Source organism: Orbicella faveolata, unplaced genomic scaffold, assembly GCF_042242905.1.
Source record: "Orbicella faveolata isolate gen_17 unplaced genomic scaffold, um_ofav_v1 contig_24, whole genome shotgun sequence".
In the NCBI taxonomy this organism is placed as follows: domain Eukaryota; kingdom Metazoa; phylum Cnidaria; class Anthozoa; order Scleractinia; family Merulinidae; genus Orbicella; species Orbicella faveolata.
The window spans coordinates 18,728,841-18,745,610 of NW_028301552.1; the positions used below are offsets into that span (position 1 = coordinate 18,728,841).

Here is a 16,770-nt window from a genome sequence, read left to right on the forward strand (position 1 = left end):
TAACATTGCTCCTCAGTAGGCACCTGGTGTTTTTTATATGTTGTTTCATGCAATGCCATATTTTCGAAAAACATTGTTATATATATCCTTATGCATATTGCTAAAAACTTAATAGGTTTCAATAATTGATGCAAAATACAAGGTGTACAAAGAAGCAGGAAAAGAAAACGGAAAGAAAAAAATTAAACACACAAGTGGACACTATTCGGGCAAAAGTGTTTAACAAGCTGACATTGTTCCTCCCTCACATTCTTCTTGACTCCTTAAGACAAAATGCGACGGGAAAGCGAGCAATTTCAGTTTTTAATGGACAAAAACCTTGTACCAGAATAACTTTAAGTATATTACAATCCTTTTTGCATTTTCTAAAAGCTAAAGATATAAACAGTTGTCTGAAACAACACCAAAAACACTTTCTCATGGCAACTCGAGAAAGTAAATTTCAAAGTTCAGAGAAATTGTTTGGTAAAACATAGGTAAAATTTCATCATCAGTTTCATTTCACCATTTGATATTTTTTGAGAAGATATTTAAAACAGTCGCACAGAAGTTTCCAATACAATGTAAATAATCTCGGTGAAAAGCTTTTGTCCACTTATTTCTCGAACCTTTGGTGGATTCCTTCTTAATACCTGAGCTAGTATATATCTGAACTGAACGACTTTAATCTACATTTGATAATAGCGACAAGATAACGTCGAAACGTCATGTTATAGCATCTATTTTTCTTTTAAAATGTTTTCTTTGTAACCGAGTCTCTTTTGGAAATTGAGGGACAAAAGAAACTTGAAAAATTTTGTCCTGAAAGCCTCGGAACCACGCTAGAATAATGATATATCGAACGTGGCTGCCCGCTTTGTTGAACACGTCCATTTACACGAACAGGAAGCATTGTTTGAATAAAAGGTGAAGTATACAGAGCACGTTCTTAGTAAATGATTCTTCGTAATATATCCTTGAATCTCCAAACCCCTAGTAGATTTGACACTTGTCATATTGTCAGATGGCGATCGACATAAACAATGGCTTACTTCTCCAGAAACACTTTCTTGCTGTTCGTGCATGCTCACAGGTCAGTTCAGAATCTTTACAACGAACTTAAGTACTGACAGGTACTTTCACACCGTATCAAATTGAGAAAAAAGCACAACGTTTGGGAAAAAAACGGCACCTTCTTGAAGAATCCAATATGGCGGAGCTCCAAAGAGCGTGATAAATGTATGCATGCATAAATTTGCATGCACAAATGTGACACCAGAACGGAGAAACGGAGCCCATTTTATAACTCATGCGCCATACTGTGCATGAGTAATAAACTTGAATCCAACAAACTAGAACTGCATCTACCTTTAGGTGGTGTAATGCAGGCAATATCTTGTAAATTGTAAAGAAAAAAAAAATCTATCCCAAAAGTCACTGAAAAGTAGCAAAACTCTGTAATGCATATAATTTATAGTGAATGTAGCTGCTACGTCCTATTGTTAATAAGTCTTTCCATGTTTTTTATTTTATTTTGTTTTGTGATGTTGCAATAGAGCAGTTTTCAACATTGAGTGTCGTAAAACCAAAACTAAACCAATTATTTACCAGTTAGACTACTCAGCCAATCCCAAACCGTAGTAAAACCAAAACCAAAACCAAAGGGGAATTCATACAGAGGCTTTAACTGCTAACTGCTAGGCATCATCCTCGTCAGCCGTTGACCAGGAACTTTGGTAGTTTCGGCGGTTAGCAACGGGACTACAGTTCCTGGCGCCGCCAGCGGCAGATGCCACTGGGTGATGCCTGGTCAGGCGTAATAGCAGCAAGCGTGTGGTGTATGCACAAGGAGTGTCCAGGCACTTACTGGATGTAGTTTAATAAGATATTGTGATCAGCGCAGATTTAGGCACTGCGCGATGACTGCCAGATCCAGTTGGATGCTGCCTCTGCTTCTTCTTGAAGAGCCTTGATTGCTGCTCGGAGAGCTTTCTTTGGGAGTCCGATGTTTGATAGGAAGGACCTGGTCGATCTTGCAATGAAGCCGCGGCAACCGACTTCGACGGGTATAACACTGCAGGCCCAGCCACGATCTTCACAGCTAGCACGGAGAGGCTCGTAACGGGTTCTCTTGCGTTCGTTAGCAAAGTCAAAGTTCCCTTCCCAAGGCACAGTTAGTTCGACCAGATGCACGCATTTACGGGAATCGGACCAGATTACGATGTCTGGGCGCACAGTTGTGATGGCAATGTGACATGGAAAATGCAGGGCTTTAGATAGATCAGCCAGCATTTGCCAGTCTTGGGCACCCTTAAGTAGCCTCGACTGTTTCGCTCTCTTCACAGCGGCTGGTTGGGGCTGCTCATCTTCCCTGTGGAACTTGATGCCTTGATTTGTTAGTACTTGTCTGATTACTATCGACACTCAACTGAAAACTGCTGTATGACTGCAATACTGCAACATACTATAATTGCATATAGTAAGTAGTCTGGTAGTGGTAGTGCGGTTTTTTGTAGTATTGTTGATGTAAGATAGTATTGTAAATCATGAAAAAATAGTAATAAAAATAAAAAAGTGATGATAATAGTGAATAATAATTACAATGATAATGATGATGATGATGATGATGATGATGATGATGATGATGATAACAGTAATAGCAATAGTAATGGTAATGGTAGTGGTAGTGGTAGTGGTAGTGGTAGTGGTATGGTAATGGTAATGGTAATGGTAATGGTAATGGTAATGGTAATGGTAATGGTAATGGTAATGATAATGGTAATGGTAATGGTAATAGTATCTTTTTGATGAACCACACGGTGTTTTTAAAGTTCATTTTTTAATGAAGACAAGACATGTTTCGGATGAGACATCATTCATCGTCAGTTGTACAATGAGAAATAAATATGATAGATGATTGGTATATAAACAACTTCGCCAAGATTTAGGTCTGTGCTGTTATTCATTCGCGTGTTATTTGGAAGTGTTTCACCCAAATTTATAAGGCTTTGTATGGAGACGCTAAATCGGCCCGGTGTCCCTCGGGGGTTACCAACATTGCGGCCTTAAAGTAACAGAGGCATCTGTCATTAAGTTTTGCTACTGAAAGTTATTACTTTAGAAATAACAAGCGAATTGTTATTTCCTGTTAAGTTACGATGGCCAAAGAAACGTATTATTCTAGAGCTCCGACCCGTCGTTATTGAAAACGATACTTCTTCTCCTCTCAAAAACATCACCGATAACTCCTCTATTGAGAGCCTTCTTTGATGTCACGCAATGCATAAACTTGGAAATTCAAGCAGAAGACGATGCATGATTTTTGGTCAAGATTATTCAGATTGTATGTTTTTTTTTCTTTTTTTTTATATTAATTGCTATTTATTTCATCTCTAAATCTGAAGTCCAGAGTCCAGATTCAGGAGTCCACAGAACACACGTGTAAATGGCGCCCAGTATTCATAGACTTCATAGACTTCATAGACTTCATAAGTGGGAGGCGCGGTGGCCTCATGGTTAGTGCGCTCGTCTCCGGATCGAGCGGTCCGGGTACGAGCCCTGGCCGGGGACATTGTGTTGTGTTCTTGGGCAAGACACTTTACTCTCACAGTGCCTCTCTCCACCCAGGTGTATAAATGGGTACCGGCGAACTTAATGCTGGGGGTAACCTTGCGATGGACTAGCATCCCATCCAGGGGGGAGTAGAAATACTCCTAGTCGCTTCATGCTACAGAAACCGGGATAAGCTCCGGCCTGATGGGCCACTTGGCTCGCATGCAGACTTTACCTATAGACTTCATATACGTACTGTCGTCCTAATTGTAAACCCCGTTTTGTTCGCATAAACAAATATATATTTAGAAATTACTGGTTTCGCTCCTTAAAACCCTTTGAACTGATTTTTTGCTTTGGGTGTCTCTTTTAGCAAAAAGTAGAATTCACTTAATTTCCAGGCTACTCGACCTACTCTACCCTTTGTTTATTTTGCTCACACTTGTGTATTAACGAAATATTATTGGTCAAAACTCTCTGAAAGTGGTTCTGTAGGTAATAGCTTTAGCTAGCTTTGAGCTCTGCCGCCTGTTGGACAGTTCCGACGGCGTCTGATAACATAACCCCGAGGGCAAAATAGAACAGTAACTTCCCGATTCAGCCATTAAGTCCAAGCGCTTTTCTCACAGAGTGCAGTTATTATTGGTGGTCATGCTGTTTTACCGTGTCCATAAGCAAGACCGTCGATTTCAAAGACAACTACTTTCCACTATCCAGTTTTTTGGTAATAAACCAGACTATAAAGCAAATAAATTTTTAAGACTCGTTCGCATCTCGTTCGTCCAGCGTTCACAGCCATAATTCCCCACGGCCTGCCATCAGTAAATGAATCGGACTGCGTGAATTGTTCAAAGTGATTGCCGTACGGCAATCGGGAGCGAACGTCTTAGCATAGAGAACTCGCTTGCAGGTAAATCGTAAAAACAAAAAAAAAACAACAAAAAAAACAACTTGTCTCTTTTTGGCAGCTCGCTTCAAAACCGAAGCAAATTGCGGAACGATGTGTAACTCGGAAATCCCCGTTTGCAATTCGGCCACAGAAGATAATCGCCATTAATACAAACTGGTAGATTTCTAGGAAGTAGCCTGCGAACCGGCTCCCGGTAAGCCCGAACGAAGCGAGCGATTTGGTGGGTTTTGGGTTGACTGTCACGAAATAAGCGCTTTGGGTGACACTTCGTCACAACATGTGTGCAAGATTATTTAGTCCTCGCGATAAGTCGAGTTGTTATTTACCTTGACACAGGTTAAGTTCAATATTCATTCACACGATATCCTATGTCTTAATGAATGTTTCTGAGAAATCTGCCTCCCGATCCTCCTTCAAACAAGGCAAGCCTTGAACTGTGTTTATATGCTCTCATTTCAACTACAGCTGAACATGCCGGTGTTTATTTACGACCAATCCCTACCGCATGTTATGACGGAAATTTCGCGGTTTCCTCTAGTATTTACATATACATATATAGTAAATACCACCCGTTATAGTCCCAAAGGGCAACATAACTCCAGGATTTCCTGATCAGAATCAGCCGATAAGCTGACCAGTCTTATTCATGCATTGTACACGTGCGTAGGATATTCCCTATCACGTGCTGCGGCAGAGAGGTTTCATCATTCCACCCACAGCAGCCGTCCAAGCTACTGTAAAACTACAGGAAGGTCCTGGAAACGTTAATTTCCTGATGAAATAAACAGACCACTAAATTTTATCTGGCTGTACTGGACTCAGTGAATTTACGCGCACGAGTTGACTGAGCTTCTAATCTTCACATGACTTTAGAGATTCGCCGTCTCTCCTCACCCCCCCCCTCCTCCCCCCCTCCCCCCCTCCCCCCATCAAGATGGTACTGCGTCTTTTTAATCCATTCAATCCCAACATCAATACACTTCATTTCCAGGTTTCTGTTCACAACGAGTTGATATGGAAATGAGATATTAGAAGGTGATCTCACTTGAAATGCAAGAGGTTAAGACTTTTGAAAGTAAGGTTTTAAATACCACGTAGAGAATTTAGGAAAATTCTTATTGAAGTCTTAACTTGAAGTTGTATCCAAGGTACTAAAGTAATAGCTCACTGTGACGTCTGACATTTGTTCCACAGTTAGTCTTTTTCTATCAAACTAAACAAGACCGTACTGGTTGTTCTAAACAATTTATACACGAAACCGTTCGGAGGTCAATAGTTCAGTCTGGCTCTATGTGTGGAATTCATTACTACACGCAAATTGGCGGGCTAAGGTTTGTCTGAGAACACGTCCGGAAGAACCGCATTGCGCAACTACTACAGGCTGACATATTTGCAGAGATTATGCATCGACAAGTAAGATCTAAAGAAAACCCATGCTACGAAATGAGCAGGGCTCATGGAACTCCTCGTAGCCTCCACAAGGCTGATGGCGACAAGGAAAACAAAACAACCGGAAAGGTTAACAAAACGAAACCAAAGTCCACACCGACTATAACGGGGCAAAAAGAACTCGAGAAGATTGTCGAGATTCGTCAATTCGACATGAGTTACGATGGGGGAGTATATGAAGTCATCAGCAACTCTGACGCCAAAACACTTCCACAGGACAGAGAGCCACGGTTTGGGAATAACCACAGGGACGCAATGTACGACACATTAAACACGATAACACAAGCAACGCAACAGCAAATGGATTTATTTCGTCGTATGATGTATCTCATGACGGTGCTCCTCTTGATAGTCTTCCTGACGGCTACAAGCGGCCTAATCTTGACTGTCATGATGCTCATGTCGGACAACACCTTGAGTTCGAATCAGCCCACTTCCTCGCCAGGTATGTCACTTAGCGTCAATGGCATGCAAGTTGCAACAGTACGATTATTGTATCAATCAGGTCATTTAAGGACAACCCGGCTTGTTGCAATTGCCTTCAATAGTCTATAATTTGCTCGAAATGAGACATTTTGGAGAAACGTTAACTAAATAGCAACACGGGGTCGAAAAACTGAAAAGTCGTCAACGATCGCTATTTTTGAATTAGCCTTTCAGTAAACAAGCTCGCAAGACCAATTCAGTGTTTCCTGTGTGTGAAATGTGGTAGTTGATCGAAGCAAGGTCTCCAAAAGGAAGATGCGAAAAGATACTTTTTGTACGTGACATCGCCAAAACTGTACATATATAACTTCCTTTTATCTATTATAAGCCGATATTTTAACGTATGGCCAACACCAGTCTCACTGATTACTACCTGTGAAGATTTCTGTTTACAGTAGAATGCTTCGTTTTTGGCCGAGAAAAAGCGTTTTGAAATCTGACATGATCTGAAATGTTACAGAAATTAACACTTTTAGCTTCTCAGTTTAATACACTGTATTCTAATCACTTGAAAACGATAACTTTAACATGTGGAACTGAAAACTCCTGTCATTGGCAGCAATTTCTTTTCTTCTTGAAGACCCGCCACGTGGCAAAGCAACACAAGATTATAGCGGACCCATGCAAAGTTCTGTAATTTCCGAAACATTGCTTTCAACGATTTGGTTGCGGTAAACACTGCTAAGCTAAAATTTTGGCTGTTTGTTGTTCCCCATCTACTCTAAAATCTCCGTCTTTGTTCTTGACGTTTTCAATGGATGCACTTGAAAACGATCTTGTCATTTAGTAAAAACGATCCACATTAACTTTCGCTCGAGGTTAAGGTTAGTTAGAGCGGAAGCTGAGGGGGCTATTTTCATAAGCAAGACAGCGAAGAGTATCTGGCTCCATTCACTACCAAAACGGATAGCAATTATGACAAAAACTGTCCAAAAGCTTAGAAAAAGCTGGCGTAAATTTGAATTTCCGAATTTTTTGAGAATTGTTCAAGAGCAAACACACCGGCAGCAATTTCGGCGGACCTGGGAGTTTCTACCGCTTTCAACAAAGTATTTCTCCACTTTGCGGAGATCTCGATTTTTTTCTGTTTTCGTAGATCCTTTGTACCCTATCCAGAACCAATACCCAAATTCCAACTGAATCCTGGCGGTGGGGGTGGTGGTGGTGTGGGGGGAGGGGGGGGGGGGTGTCGGTTTGTACCATGGCGGATGCATAAAGAATGATGATAATCATTGGAAAATTTTTTTAAACATGACCTGTGTGGAAGTCCAGGCGCGAGGAGTAGGTCTCTTGTAATACTTTTCATGAGTCCACAAGAGACCTTTGTCATTTCTCAGGAATTTTCTTTTTGACTTTGCGTCTGATTTTCTTAAATATTTTAACTACTGCTGGCCAATTCTGATCCTTAACCTGGGACAAGCACAGCTCGAAAATCCTTAAGTGACTTATATTTTTCTTTATCAAGGAACTGACAACAATGATACTTTTCATCTAAACGTCACGTTCGCCATCTTGATTTTACCCTTAAAACAATGAAGTCGGAACGTCCTCCTTGTTTGGGAGGTGCGTCTTATTTCCTTTTTCATCTATGCGACTAAATGGCGGTAAAGATAATGAAGTAGCAAATTTAAGGACAATCCGTTACAGAAAAAAAAAAAAATAATAATACCCGATGTCTTATGTTGTTGAAGTTTTGCTGCATTCTTTCTTTAGAAACTAAAGGAAGTACATCGACCAGATGTGGAGAAAGTACGTTACTCCAAGAGTTAAAAGTGAAGATATCAGAACTAGAGGAAGCATTGAATATCTCTCGCTCGCAGCTTGACCAGCTTGGGGTCAAACTAGAGACACAAAAGAGAGCTATAGCAAACTTCACGACTCAGGTAAATACAGTTGAACAGCTATGAATTGAATGGACCTTTCCGGCGATACGGCGGCCAATTTGTATTCTGTTGTTTTAAATAGCTATTATGGGATACTCGGGGGCAAGTTAGAATGTATTTATCACCCACCCCCACCCCCTGAGCATCCCATAATAGCTATTTGAAACTATAGAATACAAAATGGCCGCCTTGTCGCCGAAACGGTCCATTCCGACCCCTAGGTACGCCAGACAGAAAAGTGTCGTCCCTGAGGGGGGAAAAAAATCAGACTTGTTTACATTTTGTTTCCTCGCAAAGTATAAGCTTTTTATACACCGTTTTCATTAATAAGAGTCGTATTCAATTCCGTGCAAACTTCACCAATCGCTACTCTCTTTGTTGTTTGCAGGGATTAAGCACTGGTCCACCGGGCCCCGCAGGTCCCCAAGGACCAATTGGACCTCGCGGCTCTAAAGGGCCACCAGGGCTTATGGGACCTAGGGGCTTCAATGGCACTAAAGGGAATGTAGGACCTATGGGCCCTAGAGGCGTAAACGGAACTCATGGCGCACCGGGCTCCCCTGGGCCCCGAGGACCAATGGGTCCCAGAGGGATAAACGGCTCTCAGGGCCCATCAGGGACCCCTGGAGTTCAAGGATTAATGGGCCCTCCTGGATATAACGCTTCACAGAGCAGCTCTGGAGCCTGGAATGTGAGTCGCTGTCGGTACACGAACAAAAAGGAAGCTGCACAGACGGCCGGCCAATCAGCTACCTCAACAGTTATTTTGCGAGAAGATGACCATTCGGTACAACTGAGATTCAGTTTACTTGTATAATTATTCATGTATATTAGGGCACACAATCAACACAAACAGGCGAAGAGTTCGAGTTCGTGGAAAAAAAAAAAAGAAAGAAAGAAAGAAAGAAAAGAAACAATAACAACAAAAACAGCCTAAGTGGCTTCACATGCATTTTCATCATTCACGAAAACATCTACGCAATGCGCTATCCTTGAAAGAACTACGTACTATGTCTATAAAATAACCTGAGATGGACTATCTAGGGTAGAAGTTCTATATGGGGGTATTACTCTACCGTACCCTTAATCCTCTGTTGAAGCATGGATTTAGCAATTGTGCAACACATCAAGTTATAGATTCAGCGCGGTTTTTTTTACGTATGAATAATGAAAGCAAGGTGACTTCCCCGACATTGAGATTCGAACAAGGTTTGTAAGACATGCTTATTGCTTCTTTTCAGGGCATGAAGATTGTTGGCGCCACGTGTTCAACAGAAAGAGCCGCAGAGTACGCTTTCCAGGATGGAGAAATTGACCCGAGTACAAACACGATTGTGTACCGTTGCATTTGTAAAGGAAATTCAGGGCTGTTTATTCATGGTCCTAACAAAATGGTGTGCGTTATTCATTACTGGATCTGTCCCTTTACCAGTTAAAAAAAAGTATCATGTAAAAGCTTGAAGATGATTGTGTGTATATCCTTTAAATTGCAGTGCTAAGGATTAATTTTTTGCACAAAGTAAATAAGTAAATGATCAACGGCATTGACATAAAGTTTGCAATCCTCTTTTTCAGGGAGTAGACATGCAAGACCACAAATAGCGTGCACGTAAAATTGCTTCATTTACAAATCAAATGTTACCATCTACTTGGGAACTTTAAGTTACATGGTGAGCACGCAAGTAATTAGTGTTGTTCGTGAGGTAAATTGGAATAGACTAAACAAAGACTGAAATTGAAGGATTCCATGCTTCCATATGATATTCACAATTCTTACAGAATTATATATCGTCGAGTTGTTCAGTTGATCCAAAGCTCTATGATGACAAATTATAAATTGCTCCAAGGAACAATTTTTGGCTCCTCAAAAAAGCTTTCTACTTTTGCGAAGCTCTATGAAAAAAACAAAAAAAAAAACACCAGAAAACAATCAATAAATTTTAGCATTTCGAAGAGTGCAAATCTGCGTTTGCAAAGGAGCATCGTCGCTGTTCCATATTTTAATTTGTCCAGTAGCCTGTAAAACAATTGACACACCTAATTATCTAATCGTAGTCGATCTTCATTCTGCAAAGTAGAATATCAACTTGGTTTTCTTCATAATTCTCGAATTTAATCCTACCCTTTTGTACGCTTCAGCGGCATAGCATAAGTGTTTGGTACAGGTATGGTTCTTATTTGGCCAGACGCAGTAGAGCCAAAATGCTCCCCAGGGTCGAGACTCTACGAGGTCGATAAGCGGTCGCAGAGTCCAAAATAAGGTACGATTAAATATTTATCGTACCCAAGTTGGCCAAAACTCGGATCGTATCCGTGACTTGATATTGCAGGATCAGTATCAAAACAGTAAAAATGCTTCTGATTGGCTAATTGCGAAAAATATGTTTTATATCTACTATACGAAAACTATCAAGGTTGCTATTGAGAATCTTGTTTAGCTGACATGTGTTTAATTCAGCTTGTGCAGTGTACTCACTGAAAAAGAGGGGCACACCTAGTGGCACATTTCTCATTGACAACATTATTCGGAGAGGATGGTTATAGATTACTCATCCCCAGTCACTAAATTAAGATTCTCAATCGCTCCCTTCTAAAAGTTGTACATAGTTGTACATAGTTTAATGCCAGTGACTAATTCACTTATCAATTCCTTAATTGACTTCGTCGTAACAATGTTATGTCGTAAACAATATACATCACACCAAGGCAAATACAAAATTTGACTTGCTAGAAATGTTAGTTGTTTCCTAGCTCTCAAATAGAGCAATATTCATTAACTTGTTTATAACAATCTCATAACTACGTTCGATGAAGATAAAATAAGTGTTTTTTTTTTTTTTAAAGAGTGGGGAAGTTGAGCTACCACGACGGCTGTTTTGAGAAACAAACAAACAAACGGTTTTTTAAGTATGAAGCTGGACTGTTGCAACCCATTTACTGGGCATATCTGTCAAAACCGTTTAACCTCTGGTTTAGGACCGTGGTTTCATCGTTGTGGCTTTTATACCCTAAAATTGACGCTCGGCGAGATTAAGCAATGACGACGGCGACCCGAGGACAACGCCTAGTAAAAACTAATTTATATTTTACCTTCGAATTTCGCAATTGTCTTCACGTCGTTCGCGTTCTCCAAAATACGTAGAACGTAACCATTGGAGGTTGTTGTTGTGCAGGGGACGGAAAGAAATGTATGACGCTTTATTACGCACGTGCACAGTCATTGTTCCACTCCTTAAACCGTTTGTTTGGTGGCGTTTTCGTTGCCGTTGCCGTCGTGGTTTGCTTTAGCTCTCTAGTATTCAGCACTATGGCTGAAAAGACTACGACTGATTCTACTGGTTAGTTTTGTAACGAATTGATAACTATTAATCCATTTATTTAAAATTTGTAGGCTTAAATTGCAAGCGATTGTAAGTACAAGTAATTTCTTAATTGACCACGTCGTTAAAATATCACAGCGGAAAAGTAAATAATGCGATTAACAGAATGCACTACTTGTAATCAATAAAATGCATTTCTAAATCTTATAGGAATAAATTATAACAACTTATGGGAATATTGTTCTGTTGCTTAGTATTACAGTGTTGAAGTTTGTTAGGTAGATAGCTGTAAGCAAAGTTAAAGTAAAGCATTATTGATTAATAAATAGGAGTTAATTAAATCATTATTATTGTATAATTAATCAATCAGCAAACAAATACACGATTGAAAGACTGATTGAAAACTTTTTCAGTTTTTTTTTCTCATTATTTTAAGTTTGCAAAAGTGAAATATACAATAATGTAACTTCAAAATTTGTTTTTCCACTTAGCATAGGCGCACATTTCGTTCAAAGTTTTGAGAAGTTTATTAGTACATAAAGTCTTTCTCGCATAACGATTTTCATTTTCTCATCACTTGAGTGTTTGTTAATTTAGCAATATGGTTATGGGAAATTAGACATTGATAAGTGGGAATTTAATAACGGGCATCAGACATAGGCGCCGACGGTGCATAGCAGAACTTTTTATTCGGGTTTTCCTTCAACATTCTCAAGTACAATGTGAGGAGAATGTTTACGTCTTTTCGTCGTGTACAGCATAAAATTCCGGTTATAAGCCTCCCTCTACCGCTCCGGTTTTAGCTCCTCGCCCCCTCGCAGATTTAAACCTCATCTATTTTATTATTAATGCATGTTTAGTAGGACTTAAACATCCTCCTGCGGCAGTTTAGTAGCTTCAAAGCAACCCTTTGAATTGAAATGTTGCAAAAAGGTTTAGTATTCAAAGAGGTGTTTAGTTAAAATAAGTAGACGGATTTTGCTACTTGATCTTGTGGTCAAAAGGGTGCTACAATTAGCAATAGAGCTCTGCAACACCGAGTAAAAGATATTGTAAGTTGTTCAAGGGAGGGGATTCGGTGGGTCTTGAAAACCGTTAACACCTTTGAGGCCCACTAGTACCTAGGATGTATTGGATCCCAGTCGGCCTTGATTACCGGTTACACCTCTACGGTCCGTTGATTCTTGATGAGTCCCAGGTTACGTGCACTTCTAAGGCCCCTTCAGTTTCTTTACAACTTTAAAGATTTGACGCCTCTTTAAAGTCAAAATTTTTCATGAATGATTAACTTGTGGTTAAAATCCTAAATTGCCTTTTAGAACCATGCAAGAACATGACTCCTCCAGTTAACGGTTAAAATAACCTTCATCGATTAAGCAGTATGTTGTTTTGATGGTGTGGTGGTTCAGCAATTTTTCGTTTGCGTGAAGTAGATCGAGAAGCATTGGAATCAAGGCCCGTTCGCAGAATTTCTCTCTGTTTTTTCTCTCTCCTCTTCCTTTATTATGGTTTTGAATGACTCAACAACAACAACAACAACAACAAACGACCAGATTTACTTGAAATTTGTAGGTTTCAACAGTTTTGATCTTAGAAAAGAAGTAACTATAGTCTCTGGTATAAAAAAAGAAACAACAACAACAACAAAAACATCCTGAAACTAAGGAAAGTTAATTATCAAACCTCAAGCAGAGATTTCATTAACCAGAAACTTATTACATCCGCAAAAGGTTTTCAGTTATAACAACAGAGAAAGAAAGCAATTTACTCTTAACGATCACTTGTTTTGAGCTCACGATTGCTCACACTTTAAAACTACAATTCGCATAATAATCAGTTTCACGAGCCTCATTAAAAACGTGCGTTGTGGATTAGTTTTAACACCTTTGAATTTCACGATTATACGTGGAATTGTTTTTAGTCGAATTTCACTTTTTTTTGATGGTAAACTAAAATTCATTTCGAAGTAAATGTAGAATAAGTGACTAGCCTTCAATTTAGCGAACAACTTGATATCCGAACTCAGCTTGAATGATATTTCATACTTAACCTTACTTAATTAATTCATATTCTTTTAGCTTTGAGACATGTAGGCAGTCGGAGGGACCCAGTTTTCGCATACGATTAACATGTAACCCAATCCCTTAAGAGACCAATAGAACTGTTTTTTAAACAATCGACTCTCATTAGCAGCCTTCAGCTGCCTAGCTAAACCGGACACACTTCAACCTTCAAGCGCTAGCTGAATTGTACCAACAGCTCCAACAGAAAATAATTGTTCCAAATATCCCAGGAAAAAAAAAATTATCTGACTGTAGCAAGAACTACGTCTTGTCCCGCGACGAGTCTGATGACGATCGACTTGCATATTCGTTGAGCTATCCTCGAGGGACTTAAGCCTCCTGGGTGCAATGCAATTACTTTTCACTTTAATACCAAACTCTGTTAACAATAGAGGCTTGTACAAATGTGATATACACATGTAAAGGCTTCTACGATAACAACCTGCTAGAAGTTGTCGTCGGAAAGTAATGAGTTATGCAGCGCTCAACAATAACTCGGATAAATCCAGTTGCCTCCTATTTCTTACCCTGGGTCCTTGAAGGGAACAAGTATTGATTATGATTGTGATTATTGATTATGCAGATTATGTTCTTTGCGCATTTGTTGACGACAGACGTTGGTCCAAATGGCAAACTAGCAACCGCAATTGTAAAGGCTTCAATTCAAGAATAAACTGCTGTTGACGGCTTAATCATCCATGCGAAGATCAACACCAACTAAGATATATTCCGAAGACGAAGTACCTTCAATTTCTTGCATTGAGCCCTCTAAGGCCTAGGGAACAAGCATGGAAATGCAATCTGCTGGATATGGTAACGGTCAAACGACTCGCTTACCCCTGAGAAAATTTACGAGATTCCGAAAAAAGAAGTAGGAAATGGAGGAGTTTACCACGATGAATTAAGAGGTGATGGAAACAAGAAACTACCAAACATCGCAGATAAACCAGGAAAAGCTTACCTCCCTCAAGAAACACAGGACGATTCAATGATCAGAATGACACAGGAAACACATCAGCAGGTAAAGGTTTTACGTCGCTTAATATATCTGATGGCCCTATTCTTGGTGTTAGTCTTTGTGCTAGCCATAACCGGCTTAGTCCTGGCGTCTCCAGAAACTGTCAGCACGAATCCACCCACTAGTTCACCAGGTACGGACTCGTTTACTTTCAAATCACAGAGTTTACGGATTGTGCTCTAAATAAATGATTCCAACTGCTTCAAAAATGTTCTTGAATAGTATACACACTCTCTTTAATGATAACAGTTTCTTCCGGCCCAGGCTGAATTAATATTCTTACAGTTTTTTAATCGATTTTAATCAGAAAATATTCTTGTGAACATTCTTAGATAATAGCTTATGACATTTCCGTTTTATCGACTTCGATGGCGTTGAACGATAATTTTGGAGCCTCATATGGCCGATATCGGGTCTAATATGGTAGAAATATCTCCTTGCAGAAATATTGTGAGCATCAAACAGACGGCTACTGCTGTGGTTTGGCTAGTTGTGCCATTTGGAGAAAGGCAGAATTGCTATACGGTTTAGTTAAAAACATATCGTTGTATTGTATTAACACATTTTAACAGGCAGATTTTTCTGATTTCACTGATTTTACTCCTTTCAAAATCTCAGCTTCGGGTTTATTCTTGAAATACTCTTAAAGTGCCACTGAAACGAAATTTTCGTACTCTCTTTTTTTAGCCCAATTTATAGTTTCAAACGTGCTTAAAATAATGGTGAACTTTATTTCTGTCAAATCCTAACAGAAAGTGCTCTTTTTAGCTGCTGAAATCGACTTTTTGGAGCAAAACTGTGTCCGGGCTCTGGAACCGAGTTTAAGGACCTTGTGACGTCACTGGTTGTATTCACGTAAGAAGCGCTTAAGATTTTCTCTTGTTTTCACTTGATTTATTTAAGTTTATTCTCCATATTGTCGATACCTTCTAGTTTCCTACCTTAAAATTTCAGTCCAGCCTTGACAGGAAATACACATCATAAACGTTGAAGGGCGCCAAAGAGTGTAGATTCACCAAAATGAATGCTACAGATTAGAACAGCTCAGTATACTTTTCGAACATCTTGAGTACTCGATTGGAGATTTCGAAGACGAGTGTGGCAACTTTTGTATCACGTCCTGAAGCCTAAGCACGATATTTCGTCGTCTGTTTTCAGCCTGGTTCTGAAATTTGGATTTTCACGTTTATCTAAGGTCTATTAACAAGGTTCGAATATATCCTCGGCAATTTTGCTGCATTAAAAGCCGTAAGCGCATCAGCCATCCGCACAATCGTGAAGTTATTAACGGTCCACAAGCTTTGAGTCGAGTACGTTTTTGCACACAGAGAGCATCTTTTTATGATACTAATAAGTGAGAGCTCTTGTATCTTTGAAAATTGTGATCCGCAGCAGGGTTTGCTTTATCGCCGCATACGTATCAGTGTAAACAAAGCGGGAATTTCGCTTCTCCTTTACACGTATCTCCCAATTGCAATATTTCACGACCGATGGATAACTTGGAGTTCTTTAGCACATACTTATGTCTATGATCTTCATTTAATAGTATTCAAGTTCAAAGCAATTCGTTAAACGTCACTAGTTTACACTCCTTTCGATGATTTATTAAACAGAATTTGAACTAATTTGCATATATGACCTTTCGCCGCCGACATTGCCACGCTTTCTCTCATTTCCTGAAAACATATTACTGTAGGGTCATGGCAGCTAAGTTTACCTTTATAGTTTAAATTCGCTTCCTCATATAAAAGAAGAGGGTTTCTTAAATTGTTGCTGTTGTGATAACTTGTAGGATGTAGCAGATACAACTAGATTAAAAGTCACTGTGGCACAATTTCGTCCGCGGTGAAACTCACAAAGCGTCCGGTTTCCTCGAAGCGAAGCGACTCGAAAACTCGAAACGTTGTTGCTGCGATTCGCGCAGTAGCACTCCGGATAATATTTTCAAAAGCCGCTTTCTCTTGTTTTCATGTCTTTTTTTACTTTATGAGTGTAGATATTATTTAATTGAGTGCTGGCCATTTCACTAAGAGTCCCGATCATTTTGCGATCTAAGAACTCCCACTCGTTTGCTTGCTTACATAAAATATCCAATTAAATAGACTGAAAA

The 16,770-nt window shown here is 39.6% G+C and overlaps 1 protein-coding gene across 1 annotated transcript; it reads left to right on the forward strand.

Annotated features, from left to right (window-relative positions):
- Nucleotides 1-5,421: 5,421 nt before the first annotated feature.
- On the forward strand, nucleotides 5,422-11,983 carry LOC110052254 (uncharacterized). Its single transcript, XM_020758367.2, has 5 exons — nucleotides 5,422-5,516; nucleotides 5,636-6,335; nucleotides 8,090-8,259; nucleotides 8,648-9,046; nucleotides 9,501-11,983. The coding sequence occupies exons 2-5, from the start codon at nucleotides 5,843-5,845 to the stop codon at nucleotides 9,693-9,695; spliced, it is 1,257 nt and encodes a 418-aa protein (XP_020614026.1). The 5' UTR covers nucleotides 5,422-5,516; nucleotides 5,636-5,842; the 3' UTR covers nucleotides 9,696-11,983.
- Nucleotides 11,984-16,770: the final 4,787 nt, after the last annotated feature.

Bases quoted from the DNA above. Each gene is read 5' to 3' on its own strand.
- LOC110052254 (XM_020758367.2), top strand. From the start codon at position 5,843: ATGCATCGACAAGTAAGATCTAAAGAAAACCCATGCTACGAAATGAGC. The intron at 8,260-8,647 runs GTAAATACAGTT...TGTTGTTTGCAG, and splicing joins TAGCAAACTTCACGACTCAG to GGATTAAGCACTGGTCCACC. The intron at 9,047-9,500 runs GTACAACTGAGA...GCTTCTTTTCAG, and splicing joins TGCGAGAAGATGACCATTCG to GGCATGAAGATTGTTGGCGC.